This window comes from Mya arenaria, chromosome 11 (assembly GCF_026914265.1).
Source record: "Mya arenaria isolate MELC-2E11 chromosome 11, ASM2691426v1".
NCBI lineage: Eukaryota > Metazoa > Mollusca > Bivalvia > Myida > Myidae > Mya > Mya arenaria.
In genome coordinates this window covers 9,500,455-9,517,540 of record NC_069132.1, presented here as the reverse complement: position 1 = coordinate 9,517,540, position 17,086 = coordinate 9,500,455, and the positions used below count along the sequence as shown (strand labels likewise).

Genomic DNA, 17,086 nt, shown 5'->3' with positions numbered 1-17,086 from the left:
ACATAGAGGAAAACTATGCATGGAGTTAAACATAAAATGAAGTTGATAGGTTTATCATAAATCTCGGCGTCTACGTATTACTCCGCAAGGAAGAAAAATTGTCACTTGAATACGGAATGCCGTTAAGGCCATCGCCTATGAATTTGTCTGAAACGATCTGAAACGCGTTTTCATCATCGTACTGTCGCATTTTCATCATCGTACTATCGCGTTTTCTTCATCGTACTGTCGTGTTTTCATTATCGTACTATAGCGTTTTCATCACCGTACTGTCGTGTTTTCATCATCGTACTATCGCCTTCCGGTGCGCATGCGCTTAGAAGAATTTACCCTCCATGTGACAAAATGTCGGATGCAGGGGTGCGTTTCAGAGCATTTTTACGACCTGCCATTATCGTAAATGCACGATCATCGTAGTGTCGCATTTTTACCATCGTAGTTTCGTGATTTTGCGTTTCATCATCGTACTTTGGAGTATCGCGTTTCAGATTAACACATTCACAGGCGATGGCCCTAACGGCATTCCGTACTTGAACACATTTTTAAAATTTACGTTTGAAATAGATTCGTTCAACACATAGTAACTAAAATGTAAGAACACAAAGTTTAATTACTTACTTGAAGTTTCAACGCTTGAAACAAGGATGGTGAAACATCTTTCTTCGCCAGATTTCCCGCCCCTGGAGAAGGTTTCAAATTAATTTGACAAGTAGTTCTACTATATCGACAAGGTAAATAATACATGCATGGTGTTGTATATTTCACATGGGTATACGTAGTTCTCTTTACAAATATAACCATGTTGGTGTACAACTTTGTTTGTTTATTTTGGTATTAAAGCAGTGGAAAATAAGTTATCAGCATAATTACACTTATTTATGACACGATTTATCCGTACATTACATGTTGACTTAGGTAAACAAAACATAGCATATACATTAAAATCTTTAGTTACTTTGCTAATGATAATTCCACACATATATTAGTGTTGTTTTCTTTGGAACTTGGTTTAAAGGCAACATCAAGTGTACAGCGTTGGTTCGTTGTCTTTCCATCAACACAATGCTCACACGTTGAAAACGCGTGCATGTTCTCAAAATCAGATGAAACTTTATTGACTAGGTCAACTTTTATGCTGCAAATAGACGTAATTTAAACCTGAACCGATGCTGACCTTGTAAATTGAAAAAGGTAGATGTGTTATTTACAGATTCGCCTTTCGCATAGAAACCATAAGTTTTCTACAATTCGAGTGACATTATACTTATTTACGTGTTCTTAGTTTTCAAAACATATCGTTATGATGACTGCTGCTTTGTGTCATTCAATAAATAGAAGCTTTACTTTTTATTTTGTCACCTTTAAGAACGATATAATATAATAAGATGTGTCGAAATCACTTCATAAATACTACCATTCATAGAAGTGTTCCGACCCAGGAGTGATTGTGTATGTCACGTGACAAACATCATCCACTTTGCATATTACATCCGAATTTGGTTGAAGGCTTGGATGTATGAAGTACGGAAGGTCCTGCGGATTTCAAAAAAGTCACCTTACTTACTAAGGAAAACAAAATGTAGATGCTGAAACCCCTGCACTTATGGGCACTTAAGAAAACTGCATTATGATATAATAAACATTTCTATTTAAATTGATTAGCAATAAATATATATATATATGCATTTTTTTATTTCAACATTTATCTGAAAAGGTAGCTTTTTAATAATCATCATTTCAGTTAGTCTACGTACGTTCCGACTGTTGACCAAATCAACGCCTGAAATATAAGGAGTGATGCTACAGCAATGACGTTTGAATTTTTATGATATCGTTGTAGGAATAAGTAATTGGAGTATTCAACGTTTATTACTCATGTTTTTCTTACTATGTAATTAATAGAATAATCAATAGACTATGTGCATATGTTTACCATCAGTAACTGTAACAGGAAAGCAGAACTCGTCCTTGTTTATTCTGAAAGAAACAAAGTTGTTAGAATGTTATGGAAGATGTTTAGATTAATGCAATAGGGATGACAACTCAAGAACGAAATATTTACTCTGAATATCAGCATTAGGCCCTTCAAGCAGTTTCATTCTGAAATTTTCTGTTTGTTAGATTTTCTTACACTTGTCCAATGAAAATGAAAACTATGAAAACGCAATAGCATTAAATCGCCTTTTAAGTTGTTATACTCGAAGCAGTTATCAAACAACCTGGCAAAGTATCGGAAGAGGTACGTATTAATACCTTAATTTGTTAAACGTTTGCAGACAAACATGATATGCGCCAACTTCGTGGGGTAAAAAAATCACAGTTGTTTGGAAACCCCCTGTTACATTCAGCAACGGCTTTGTTTCCATGGATATTACTTCAAGCTGCTGACTGGCATAACCGAGTTCAACAAATGGGCTGCAATGAAACGAACCACGAGTGATGGAGAAAATGACAAATCGCTTAGAAGTCGACAGTTTATTTATGACAGCTCTATTATAATGTCGATTAACTATAAGGTCATGTCAAGACAATCGTTGTTGGTCAAACACATTTACATCGAAGACTGAAACTAGTTCTATAATTCTATTCCTCACATTCATGTATTGTATTCATTGTTCAGTATTATCAGCGTTTAGTGATAGAAGACAGAATAGTTAATTGATGAAAACTTGCCTTTCATGGTCATATTTTCCGATTAAGGATGCATACAACCCACAATCTCTGTTCTTGTTGCAGCTGACGGACACAGGCTTCGCAAAAATGTCGAACTTCGCCTGAATTTAAGGAATTCAAAATACGAGATAATTAGGAGCTGACAAATTTTAGTTTAATACTCACTCCATTTACATTTGACCTAGTGTCTTTTATACTTCAACTTAAGTATATTTCCGGTTCAATATGTTTTAAACTGATAAAATGCCGGTGGCCGGACGTTTATAAATGATATTAATGTTTACAACACGGACGCGCACAACAGTCAAACAGTTTACAATGCGCCTGTGTTAAGACAAAACGATCTCACCCAAAATTACAATTACCGCGACAAACAACGCTACGGAAAAATATATTCAAATTGTATTAAATTAATTTATCGTTATCATTTATGATCACAGCTTTATTCTTGTCCCATTTTCGAAGTAAATCTTCACCGAAGCCAGCAGAAATTTGAAGAAAATAACGTTAACGATAAGGGTGCTTAACTCCCTTATATTACGATATGTTCATAAATTCATCAATTCTCACCCTTGTGACAATAACCATGCCCGTTTATATAAGTTTGACTGATCGGGGAGTATCAGCTATGTTAGATTCTAGAAGCTTTCATGTAAAGTTATAGAATGTTAGGTCTGCGCTTCCCATTAACTCAAATTCGCTCTGGGTTTGTTAAATAAAATGAATTTATTTAAAATAATACAACAGAAAAAATGTGACTGTTACCCCGTTAATTGATGAATCTTTCAAAACAGACACAGCCTCTGAAAAACGAAATGAAAAGTTATCTTGTAACATAATATATTAATTGGATACGACTGAAAATGAATGGGTATGAAAGACCAAAGTGAACACAAAGGTGGCACTCCTTTTGTGTTTATACATGACATAGAGTGTTTTGGCAGTATAAGGCCTGAATATATCCCGGTCCAAGTCTACAAAAACTCTTTCGTTGAGAAATCGATCACAGACAGCTGTCAGCGACTAATAGACAGCTTAGATGACATGGCCGAAACCTTGTGCTTTTAACCAGGGTCGTTAAATATACGGCAGATTTCCGTTAATTATTGAATGTCATTGCATACACAATGAAATAAGTTAAGGCACAAGGCGATCAAACGCGATATTTAGATGGAAAAGCAATTTGACTCATTACCAACAATTTTATACATGTACGTGCATTCAGAGTGTCATAGTTAATTAGAACGTGTGATGAAATGCCAAAGCAAATTTTAAAAAAAATCGGAAAAAGTCCTGTAAAAACGCCTTTTTAATACCTCTGACATGCGTAAAAATGATTTTCTGGTTCAAAGAAATAATTAAATCAATATGACTTGTTATCGAACTCGTTTATAAAAGCATTATCATATACATTACATTATAATCAATTTTGGTATGATAATAGATATGCGCAAGTTGAAGAGCCGACATTAAAATTGTTCACCACTCGCATGCGATCATATACCCTAAAATCATGTACATCTTCCGTTGAACAAGGGTGAAAAAAAATAATACCATGGTAGCTACAGGGACAAACCTAATAGCCATCCAAATACCAAATACTCTGTTTCAAGGCATACGGCCGATGCCTAACAGACACTAAACTAGAGACATTCAAACATTACAGACAGATCGAAACAGCATAATACACATTTTAGCAATACATGTCAGCGAAAAATTATATCCAGACAATGTGTAATTATTGCGTCATAATTTTCGTTCAAAAGTATGTTTAAATCAACATATTTGGATAATAAATCGAACGCCTGCGTCTTGATGCCATTTTGCTTTGTTAAGGGACATGTTCGAGATATTTGAAAGAAATGCGTTTCATTTCATTCTCAAAGGACCGTAAACGGTCAGAAATAAATATATGTCGTTTATCTACCCTGACGTGGTTTACAACTTTGCCTTGGCAATCACTCAATATGTTCATAGTTTGCTATTATTTAATTGTAACGCAAATAATGAATAAATATACACTGAACACTATCATTTCATTTTTAGACCATTTCTAAAGAGAAGCTTAACATAAATATTAAATCAAACGATGTTTGGTAGACGTTTTATTTTCATGAATAAATACCCTATATTTACAATTTTATATTTGCAGTGGAAACAGTAGTTCTAACTATCTAATATGGTAAAAGATTCGTGTTCTAGTAGTAACACACTTGACTGCCCATGGGTCGCAGGTTCGATATTCCGCCGCCCAACTTAAAATATAAATCATCTTTCGGGAGGAATGTTAATTGGGGGGTCTCGTGTGACAGTGCTTTACACTGGTACATGCTAAAGGTCTAGGGTAGCTCTAACTAGGGTTACATTATGTATGTGCTCTGTGCTCCAAACTCCTGATATGACTAACAATGTAATCGGAGCACGCTGCGAATAGGCCTTGCCCGAGTGCTTGTATTAATAAACTCAAAAGCACTGTAGTTTCTATTTAAGTGGCCCGATTGCAGAGCTCGGGTGCAGGAAATCGAAGGTTCAATCCCACAACGCGTCATTTTGAGGTCATTTTTGGTTTTGATAACGCTAAACATTGGAAATTAAATATCAGTTTTATGTTCATATTTTTTTTCAAATTATATCGTATACATATATTAATATATAAGTATTTATAGAGATATATAAGTTAAATATTGTTTAATTCTGACGGCTTCGTTTATTTCATTATTACAATCTGATTGGATTAGCGCGACGTCATTAAACCAATGATGTACAAGGTTACAATTATCAGCTATTATTTTATACGCATAGATGTTTTCTGATACATGTCATTAAAAACAAATACTCTATTGCAGAAGATACTACTCATTTTTAATTGAAATAAATAATGATTTGAAATGTAAACATAAGTAATGGGAGTATTTTTCTTGCGGTTATATTATATGAACGCAGTAGGGCAATCGAGCAAATTACCAAAAAAGCGCTAGTCGGATGACATTTCTTACTAGAAACACGATTTCAACAATACGACTTTCTTTTTTTATGGACACATATAATACGGTTTCAATTGTAAAATGACGATGCGTAAAACATATTGCAAAATACGGATGCGGAAAGCGTGTATATGGAATACTGGCATTACAACGCTGTATATATCACTGTGCTTTCAACGCTTTCATTTTCAGTGTTGTGGTCTCTAGGCTCACTACCTTTGTCACAATTAAGATATTTGTCACCATAAAAAACATTAACTACAATCGTCTTTTAAAAATGGTTTAAAAAGCACATTAATAAATTAATTAGACAATCGTGCGTTGCATTGAATTTTGCACCAAAGCTTAAATGTCCGTAAAACTTGTCCAAATGTTGTTTACATGAGTTTTGATTTATTTCAGCAAGGCAGTATGACTGAATGAGGCTCACTCCTGTATAACGATACAACCAATAAAATCAATGTAAGTAATAAAACATTCAGTAACTTTCATCCATTTCGATATGTGCTTTGTAATAGAGTCTGTGTGCTAGTTTACTAAAAAATAAGCTCTTATAGAAATCATAATAAACCAAAGTGGAATGGAGAATACTTTCAATACTTTGTTATAAGAAATAATTATGCTTTCGATTTTTTTAATGCGTTGAGGAGGCATTTGACAATTGTGACAATTGAAAAGTGACAGTGGAGAGTAGAGATTTAGCCCGGAAAAACACACACAATTAATTGCACGAAGGATGCCAATAATACAACGGAAAACAATCAGATTTAAGGTGTACTTTGAACAGTTTTCCATTCATAGGGACCAACATGAATGTATGTGTACAAGGGATGCATCTTGTATTGCCTTAATGTCGTAATTTACTTTTCTTTTAATACATTGTAAGTTAATGGGATATAGTGACGCTCATGATGTAATATATACTTACCCTGGTCACAGTAATGCCCTGTGTAACCAGCTCTGCAAACGCAGTTTGTGCGCTGGCCATTAAGGAGGCAGTAACCGTCGTTCTTGCAATTGTTTTGTTCTGCTGGGCACCGACCTGGCGAAAATGAGTTAATGCACGGTAAAAGTACAAGGGGTAATCAAACATTAGGAATTGAGGGTATCGAATGTTTTTAGATTATTGCCGGATTTATGAAATCAATTTGAAATTGGTTATCTATTTTCAAGCTACATACTAACCCTTTTCACAATTTCCCCCAGTATTTGTAGGCTGGCATATGCACTTTGAAGTATTTCTGTCAGCCATAAAACATAGACCCTTGTTTAGGCAACTTCCATGCAAGATGTTGCCGCTTCTTCCACAGGGATCTGTTCGCAAAAAAATAACATACCTAAATCAACATAATTTTCATCCACATGTAGTATACGTAATAAGGATTAATTGACAAATATTCATGAAACAACATTTCTTAACTTCTCACTTTCCTTATCTAAGTATATTATTGATCATATAATGTAATAACTCAATAATTTCTGAAACTGACCATGTGCCATTAAACGGGGTTTATATTATAACTTAACTACTGGACTTTTTATGTTGTTATAATATATATATTGAAATAAATTCTAAAAAAAAATTAAGTCATAAACTAGCAATATAAATTCAAGGCATTAGTCACATTATACCTTTTGCGGTTTCAAATACGCTTACAGCAAAACATCGCTTGTCACTCGTTGTTCTGTAAAATATATCTTTATATCAACGTATTTTCATAAATATCTAACTATGCAACAGAACACTAAATATGTTGGGGTTTTTTAAATAAGATACTGTCATATGTGCATACGTCCTCATCAAATTAGCGTGCATCGTAAAAACACGTTAAATTTGGATAACCATTGAGCACTCACTCTTGTGTTGCAAGGAAGCACATCGTTGTGTCCTCGGCCTGTGTTGGCTCATACGCGATTTCAGTTAAGCAGACGTTTGTTCCATCATATTGGTGAGTCTCGAAGACAGTCACATATTGAGTGGCGGATTTTGCCTGTGCACTGAAAGTTCAAACAAGAAGTTTACAATTTTTAGATTTTAATAAAACTGAAACGACAAATCAAACCGAATTGCAATGTTGTGACTGGTGTAACTGAATTACGTAGACAAGGCACTGTACATTTGAATTTATACGACTGTACCCCCAGCAGAGCTATTGCAAAAGTGTCTTCTTATGGGTTTAAGCGGACTGTGCACGACAACAAGAGTAATTCCACTTGGCGATACATTGTATTATGAAAAGCCATGATAATAATTTAATGCTTATCTTTCGGACAAATATTTATTTACCAATGCATATATTTGCTGTCTAATATATGCAATACATTTATACGTCGTATAAGTGAGATACAGTTACTCGTTTTATCTTCAAAAGTGTCCTCTTACATACGTAAGAAACCGTTTCACTAGGACGAACACCAATTAGATCCTCGGCTTCGCCTCGGACAAAATTGGTGTTTGTCCTAGCGTACGGTTTCTTACGTCTGTAACAAGACTATTTGAAGAAAAACTGTATCATTTACAAAAATGGCAAACTAAGGATAAAGACAGTTGCAAAACATATTGGTATGAACTAACCATCCATTGCCGCCTGAGGATGTATACAGAAACATTCTGCATATTTTATTGAGATAACATATTAATCGGGTGTCCTGAAGTAATGTCGGTGAAATAAACGTAGGGGTCTGAAACACAAAAACAACCGTTGACATGGACTTGTTGCAGGGCGGAAGCGTTTTGTCATGACGGTTTAGATATCTAAAACGAAAACAACTCATTTGTTAAAATAATAATGTTGAACAAATTAAACTCTGTAAACATAAATACTTACAACGTTGGACGATCCTGTAATGACAGAAATGAATATTGTGATTTAATAGAATCAATTAAACAAAAATTATATATTTAGGTTTGGTCAATTTGACCGAAGAACTAACACCTTAAAAATAAAACGCAAGTATTATAATGTAATATTGACGATTTATAATATTTCTGAATGAATAAATCATATACATGATTATCACTACATTAAACATAGCGTGTCAATCTATATCATCTTGAGCTGTGGTATGTATTACCATGTTCTTTAAAATAAAAATAATAAATGTTTGAATATAGCTTAACTGTATTTTAAACTTCAGGCAAGGAAAGGGATTTGTCAAACAATTACAGTGTCGTTAAGTCTGTAGTACAAACAATTTTACCATTTTCTGTTTTTTCTATTGTAATAAATAAAGAGATTTACTCAAAAGAGAGCAAAACAGAACAACGGCATGTGATATCAAAGATACCTTTCTGCATCACAAACTCCATTTCAATACACATTTCACTCGTTACGCTGTTGTTTGTTCTGAAAGAGAAACATATATCTACAATCCAAATAAGTTGAAATATGTTCAAATTGTTAAATAACTGTGAGTAAATAGTTTTAACAAGCCACCACCATCAGCCACCAGAAAAAAAGTATACTCGCAATGTCAATTTGAAAGGAAGAGGCAGTCAACTGCGGCTGCAGGCAATCAATTTCAAATTTTCAAAGAGTTCTATGGAGTTTAGTGCACAGACAGAATGTAACCATGGTTAGAGCTATCCTAGTTCTTCAACGTGCAACAGTGTAAAGCACTGTCACACAGGACCCCCATTTATCGTCCCTCACACAAGACGATTAGCTTTTAGTGGTGCGGTGGGTTATCGAACCTGCGTTCACAAAGTGACATTCAAGGGGGTTACAATTATAAAAACGGGTCCGTCGCTGACCGCGCGATGATTGCGAGCGTAATTTTAAGCTAGAATTTGATTGTCCTGCTGAAGTGAAATCAATGCAAACTGTATTAATATGGGATAAAGCCGCATCGTAAGTAAATCGTTCAACGTGATTCGTAAAAATACGCCAAAATCCTGACGGAGGAAGTCCGTGTTTGATTAGTGAACAAAGGTGTTTCACTTAATTTGAAATTAAATTAGTAGTTTTGGGCAGAGCAAAGCTACGATCATTCAATGGTTCCAAAATTTGAAAGGTTTCAGTATATATATTAACATTTTATAAAAAAACAAGGTACTAAAGGTAATAATACTGTTAGATCAGAGAGAAAGTAGATCAGTACGGTTCCAAAAATGTTAGTAAGGCTTACCTGTCCGCAATTACAAAGCAAACATAGTGTCCGGACTTTTTAGACACTTTTCCTTCGACACGCACTTTACTGGTGAATAGTTTGGAAATGCCTGTAACGACATTCTGCTCTTCAACAAGACCAGCTGATGTATCTGTGAGACTGTCAGTGGTTTGAATACTCAACGTCGGTGCAATGCTGTAAACAACTGTCTTTGATGAAATTTACATTGTTATTTATAACGTGTGCGATGGCGTCCACATGGTGTCTCCCACATAAATACGATATGAACACACGACTCCGTAAAGCTAACCACATATTAAAATCCATATTAAAAATATGTGCAATTTGAAATTAAGGACACATATCGTGGGATTGGAAACGTACACACACTCTCTATTTTCTGTCCATACCTTTTTGGATTTAAATAAAACAATGATACCAATGTTTCAATGTTTCAATGTTAAGTAGTTATTATCATAGTAAGTTTTGTTAGATTTTTACCCGATTGTAAACATACCCGGATTGGGATGCCATGTATAAAAGAACAGTGCAGTTTTTAATGCGATCCTCGTCATCAATGCCACACAGATATTTGCTTCCGGAATTGACAGTTGGTTGAACAAATGCAACGCCTTGCTGTTATGGAATATATTAAAATCTGGATATTGTATTAATGCATAAAATCCATGTTTTTGTTCGTAGGTTTAAACTTCGACCACTAGATGTCCAGATATCCGACGTAGAGATATAACTCTACACTTGGACAATTCACAATTGTTCAGAAGGCAACTATTAAAGTTGTTTTTTTATAATATGTTACATACCACAGTTGTAGATATGTCGCCAGCACCTTGAAAAATATGCAGATAGCTTTAAGTAAATTGTATATTGTATACATATGCAATGGATTGACGTCAGATATTAAACAAGTATTATAAAATTTGTATTGTCACAGTCACTCAATATTTTTGTATACTTTACAATTTAATGGCATATTTTCTATTTGTACCTATCTCGCACTGCTCTCCTGTATACCCTATCCCACAACGACAACTTCCGGTGATACAGACACCATGATTCTGGCACCCTGTAACATATAACAAATGTCTTAAACATTATTTGTAAATAGGCAAATGGACAAGTAAAGACGGTAAACAGATTTCTTGATCACACAATGCCCGGTTGATATTGCGTTGCATGCAATTTCCAAAACAACGGGCCATATTTTATTTGTCTTGACAAACTCAATGCTAACATCTACAAGGCGGAAAACTGAAAACATAAACTTTGACCAAAAATATAACTATTCAACAAAATAAATTATAAAAAAATACTTATAAATTAACAACATTATGTATTTATAAATACGTTTGAGAAACAATTTGTTTTTACTAGAACTTCATTACGTCAGTAAACAACGTCGCACGACATATTTTGTAAAATGAACAAGTGTTCGCTGTCAATTTTGACACAATGGGAAAACTAAAGATAATCAATCATGTGTTTACAAAGAAACGGACTAAGCAAAGACTTTATGGCTTTTAGCTCGGGTTGTTATTATAACTCACTCTTCAAATTGGATAGTTTGACGCGGGGGTACTTTTTTCTGTCATTTGTTCGTTAAATATGCATATATTTCGGATTCAAAAATGCCGGTATGAGGCTTCTGCGACAGTCATGATTAGGAGGTATTTTGTATTATTCTTTCTCACTCTCACTGAAATGGTTTTAACTCAACTTAAACGAAATTCTTGATATCAGTTCTCATGTGAAAAACTACAGAAACAAGCTCAGTAGCAAAATGTTTAAACATAAACCCGGTTTAATGTCACTGGGTTAACACCAAAGACATAGAACACAAAACCATCAACATCAATTGGTTTAAAATACCACGAGGCATTAAAGTAGAAATTCAATGATTTCAATACTGCAGTATTTGTGGGGGGTTTTAAATATGGGTTAGAAAATAGTTGTTTGTAAATCACTAGTACATAAAACAACACATATTTAATCGTCATGTATAAAACATATTCTCTTTTTCAACCAAATCAAATTTTGCGCTTACCTCTTGTGCATGCTACATTGCTCGGAGCAGTATGACCATCCACTGAAGTAAACGCAAACAAATATCAGTTATGTGGGACAATGTGAAAAACTGCGAGTCTTAAATAGTCCTAATTAATTAGAGTACTCTAAAATCCCAATACAATTTATTGGATAAATTATAATTCGTTAATGACGTGTATATAGGGATACATATGCATAAAATATATTTTGGAGAGCATGACACAATTACTTCCCACTGACTATATTATAATTCTAAGACAAAATCACACAATTATTTAAAATAAGTAATGATTGAATTGAACCGTCCATGTAACTTTCGGCTAAAGCACAATTTTTTAAAATGATTTGTTGACGAAAATGTTCACTTTCACTTTGTTCAATAGACCGATACAAACGTAATCAGATTTTGTTATAGCGATGTTTTTTGCAATGTGCTCATTATGCTTGTAATAAGCTACAACTGTGAAATGCCCTTCCTTTTCTGTGATACTGAAATTTAGTCAGGGTGAATGGAATATATTCCTTGATGTTGTGACGGCTCTTAATCTATCGGATAGCGTCATTTCTGTAGGGGGGTCGGGATATACAGTCTTACCTGTTTCGCAATTTTGCCCCTTATAACCAAGAAAACATTGGCACGTCTTTGTCCGGTCTCCATCAACACAGACCCCATGGTCGTTACACGTCACACCTACACAGTCATCAATCCCTGAAATAAAAGCAGCCATCTTGCGGCAAAACGAACTCGAGTAGTTTCATATACTTCATTCCGGATTTCAGAAAGTTTCTAAGAACGAACTTTTATGTTCTGTTTTAGCAAAGAAAAGATTGAGTCGTCGTGCTCAAACCGCCCCCCCCCCCACCTTAAGCAATTCCATTTGTGCTACCAGTGATTGTTTGACTTGGAGATCTGAAAAAAATGCTTATGGTTTCGGTAATTGAAAAAGGGCACATAGAATTCCCAACAAAAGCTTGTATTGTTTCTCTAAAGTAAACATCACTGAAGTGGATCACATAAAGCATTCATTTTTCCTTTCTTTCCCGATCTTGTCATTTCTATTTCGTCATGGTTTCTTTTAACGTTTTGAGTGCCAAAGTTATTCGAATGTCATAAGAAATTTTACGGACGCAATGATAAAAAACATATACATTTTTTTTCAGAAATAATCAGTCGTTTATTTAACATAATTTTAAATGATATTATTTTTTAAAAAATGAATGAAAATTGGTTTTGCTAAAACCTCAAAATATTTTTGCACGATATTTGTCTATTTTCACATTTTCAACGGCAAAAAACTAAGTTGTAAGTTCAAAGCAGAACAATTATTGTTCTCCTATCTGATTAGGTCAAAGTGGTTTAGCAAATGATACGTATGGCACAAATTATAACGAATCAATAATATACACGATTGTACTTCTTTGTGTTATTTTATTACGCCTTTACGTTGACATTGTTATAAGAACATATGTGTTGTTGACGATGTACATTTAACGTGTTGAGATTAACTATCCCTCAATATGTCTGTCTGCATATATCATTACAATTATTTGAAGTATGCCATCTCTAAGTCAACCTAAAGTAAAGGTGAATATGTTTTGTAAAAAATGAATGTAAATTTACAACTTTCGACACCACATTTTTTAAGTTGATTACTTTAAGAAAATGAACATTTCATTATACTTTGCTCGCAAGTAGGGGGAGTGTAGTCATTAGGCAGCAGGTGGTCATCTGTACAGTAGCAAAAGAAAGGTTTGACACTCGTGAAACAGTCTCCATGTACACAGGGATCGGGATGGCAGGTGTCCAAGGCTGTAAATAAGACGAATATATATTAACTATCAGTGTCCTTTTTCAATACCCAAACTCAGAAATGATTCTTGTTTGATATTTGATGCCTGCAAGGAGCGTTTGTGTTAATTTTTGCATTTGTAAGCACAGTTTTAATAATAAAATCCACGTTTTAGAACGAATATTTCATTAAATACATTGTTGATTTGATTGATGAATATATAAACATAATTACATTCTGTTTATGCGTGTCGAAATTTCTAGAGCCAATACGTTAATCTTAACTTGTGTTACGTTCGAAGTATCATCCCGAATAACATTAAATTTGACATTCCAATGTATAATATTGCATCATCGGTATGTTGAATGTTTGCAGCGCCTAACACTTTCGAATGAAAGAAATACCAGGTGAAAGATAAAAAGGCAAACTGTAAACACTGTGTCTGACACACACTTTACAAAACAAGAATTTAGCCAACCCAATAATTTGTATGTAGAAGTGCTGTCGATCAAACATTTTCTTGAATGTAGGACCACAAATACTATAATCAAGTTTCATAATGACTGTTTAAAATATTCTTATTGTTCCTGTTAATTCCATTATGTTATATGTTTCAGAAAAAGAAACAAATCAACAATATTTTATGTAAAAATAACAAAACCCTGTGTGGGCAATTTGTTTCACTCAATCGAGCTCGTATGAGGTTATATTGAAAACTATTTAAGACTTAACTTCAATACAAATCTGGAAAATGATTAGACTGTAACAATAATTGGCCTTTAGACTTAACAGAATCGCTGAAACCTGAAGAACACAAATAAAACCTATGTTGAATAATTGACAAGAACGATATATATACTCACAAACACGTTCTCAACCTTGTTTTCTGTTGATTTGATACTAACATTTAAGTCAGCTTCTGCCCAAGTGTAAGATATCTGGCCACCGATCAAGACGCCAGCAAGTCTTATACATATATTTAACTCTTTCATGCCAAACAAGAAGTGTGATTTTAACGACAAAAGAACAAACCCATCCTGGTAATTTTGTAGTGAAACAAAACACAAACAAGGAAGTAGATTAAGGTTTGGTAATATTTGATTGACGACTACGAGGTGGTAATAACTGTCATAAAAGAGTAACATCATATATGTCACAGAAAAATGTTATTAAAAGAAAAGAACATTAAACCTTTAGCACAAGTTGGTCCTGAATATCCGTCAATACATTCACAGTCAAACAGCCCTGATGAGTCGTTGCGAACTTTACATACACCAGAGTTGAGACACGGTGATGAGTAGCACGGATCTATAATCAGAAAATAATAGTAAGTGAGGATCATGTTATATTTTCCTTTCCTTATCACTAATTTAAAACTCAGATATAATGTACGAGGCCTGATTTGAAAATGTTTGTTTCCCTAGGCCCTTTAAATAATTCATTCGCTTACTTTCTTCACTTCAACCCCTCGAACACGAATTTTGATAACAAAAAAACAGTCCTTTACATAGTAATATTTGATTATTGGATTATATTTCTATGACAGGGTTAGATAGGTTTCTGTATGTAGTGCGACGTTTCTGGAAATATTAAGAAATCGCATACTGATCTGAGAAGCAACTTTAATATTATATTTCAAATACTAACTAGTACATAGCTTTGTACGCTCACTAGCTTTCAGAGGCGGTCTATATAGATAAAGGCCCCTGGTTGCTTTGAATCTGCCTTGCGGTATCATCTGTAGCGCTAGGAAACACTAACCTGGTCATCCCCTTTAATACGCTTGAATCTAGTGCAACTTGTGCTGTTTGAACTTATTCCCTATACCCGGTTAAGGTACACATAGCTTGATAAACACTGTATAATGTTTAACTATTTGTTGCTGTTAACATAAACTAGTATATTTCCACAAAAGATAATAAAATCATGTGACACTGATTACAATATGGTAGAGTACTTCATAATTATTTTTAATCTTAAAATGAAGTATCGAATGCAACAAAACATCAAAGTACATATTGACCCTTTCTCTTTTCAACAACAACAACACAAACCTTTAATGCATTGGCGATATTCAACGCAACAAAATAAAGCACGCAAAACACGCAAAAGAGTATACATGTGTGGGTATCGTATATAATTATCGGTATATGGATTAAATACATATAATATTAAAAATCTAGACAGGAACAATGCTATTACATTTTATATGACATGATATAGATACAAATAAATTCATCATTTCGAGATATAGTAAAAAGGCAATATCGTATTCGATCAATGATGCAAAGGGTAAAATGCATGATGGTTCACGAAGACATCGTAATGAAATGTCTCATGGATTGAAATGTTTCAGATAAGCTTCAACAGAGATTTGAGTACAATAGGTATGGAACATTATTTCATCGTCCTGATTCTACTGGGAATTTGGTGTTTGATGTACGACTTTTGAACAAGGGAAGTGCTTTCTTTGGTGGAATATCAATAATATTATTTTCCAATTTAAATTCAGTTTTAATTTAATTTTATTGTTTTTCTTTCTTTGTTTGAGACTGTTTTTGAATTGTTTCATTATCTGATATACTGGGCAACGCCGGATTAGTTTCTTTACGCACTCTAATGTGTTATTATAATCGTTATCGTATATGTAAGTGTTACCAGTGGAATCGAATATTCGTTTAATACTACGAATCCATTTGAAACTTTTGTTGTTATTTAACAAGGTCAAACACTTTGGAAAAAAAGTTGTAGAACAATATATAGGATAGCTTGTATTAAAAGAATATATCGCTTATTAATTACTTCGGATTAACATTGCAATGTGTGTATTTGCCAACGAATATTAATTTGAAATGGACTTGTGCTCTTTGTCGAGATCCTGACCTGACTGAAGTGACCCAAAATCCTAAGTAGGACACGGAACGAGCCTAAAGCCAGCCGGTGTCCTCCCATTAAGGCAAATTTTATTGTTTTTTAGGGTAGGTCTTGGTCAAAAACATATGTGGCGGACTGTCAAACAGTAACTAACCTTTGCATGTAGGCAAATAGAGACTAACGATATTGAATAAAGTGAAAATAAGTTAATTAGAAAAAGGTCAGTCTTCAGTAAAAATCAATAAATCAGTAGAGGCATTCTAAACAAAATAACAGTGCATTATACCTTCTTTACACGTAACACGGCAAGCATTTTTTCGGCAAAACATTTGCCTGAACATTGGAATCAGGACTTCAAATTACCCTCATATGTCGATGATAATTTATGATAAAAGTCTCTGTAACATGTCTGTTCTATTTCTTTTTACTCGAGTCACCGCCACCCGGAACCGAATCTCAGACTATCCATGGTAAGTAAATTGATTGTTATTACTTACTATGATGCCATAACCCTGGATCGAATAGATATGTTGCATGTTTGTAGTTGCTATTAATCGATATATGTTTATCGTGAATATTTAAAGCGTC

The 17,086-nt window shown here is 34.1% G+C and overlaps 1 protein-coding gene across 1 annotated transcript in view; it reads right to left on the bottom strand.

Annotated features, from left to right (window-relative positions):
- Positions 1 to 12,562, bottom strand: part of LOC128207900 (uncharacterized) — a gene marked incomplete at its 3' end in the record, with an annotated part of 29,218 nt that extends 16,656 nt beyond the window's left edge. Inside the window, 11 exon segments of the mRNA XM_052911086.1 lie at positions 619 to 680; positions 956 to 1,135; positions 1,415 to 1,533; positions 6,586 to 6,699; positions 7,315 to 7,342; positions 7,515 to 7,655; positions 8,233 to 8,245; positions 8,946 to 9,004; positions 9,786 to 9,962; positions 10,803 to 10,854; positions 12,430 to 12,562. Coding sequence (XP_052767046.1) covers positions 619 to 680; positions 956 to 1,135; positions 1,415 to 1,533; positions 6,586 to 6,699; positions 7,315 to 7,342; positions 7,515 to 7,655; positions 8,233 to 8,245; positions 8,946 to 9,004; positions 9,786 to 9,962; positions 10,803 to 10,854; positions 12,430 to 12,562 — 1,078 coding nt within the window.
- Positions 12,563 to 17,086: the final 4,524 nt, after the last annotated feature.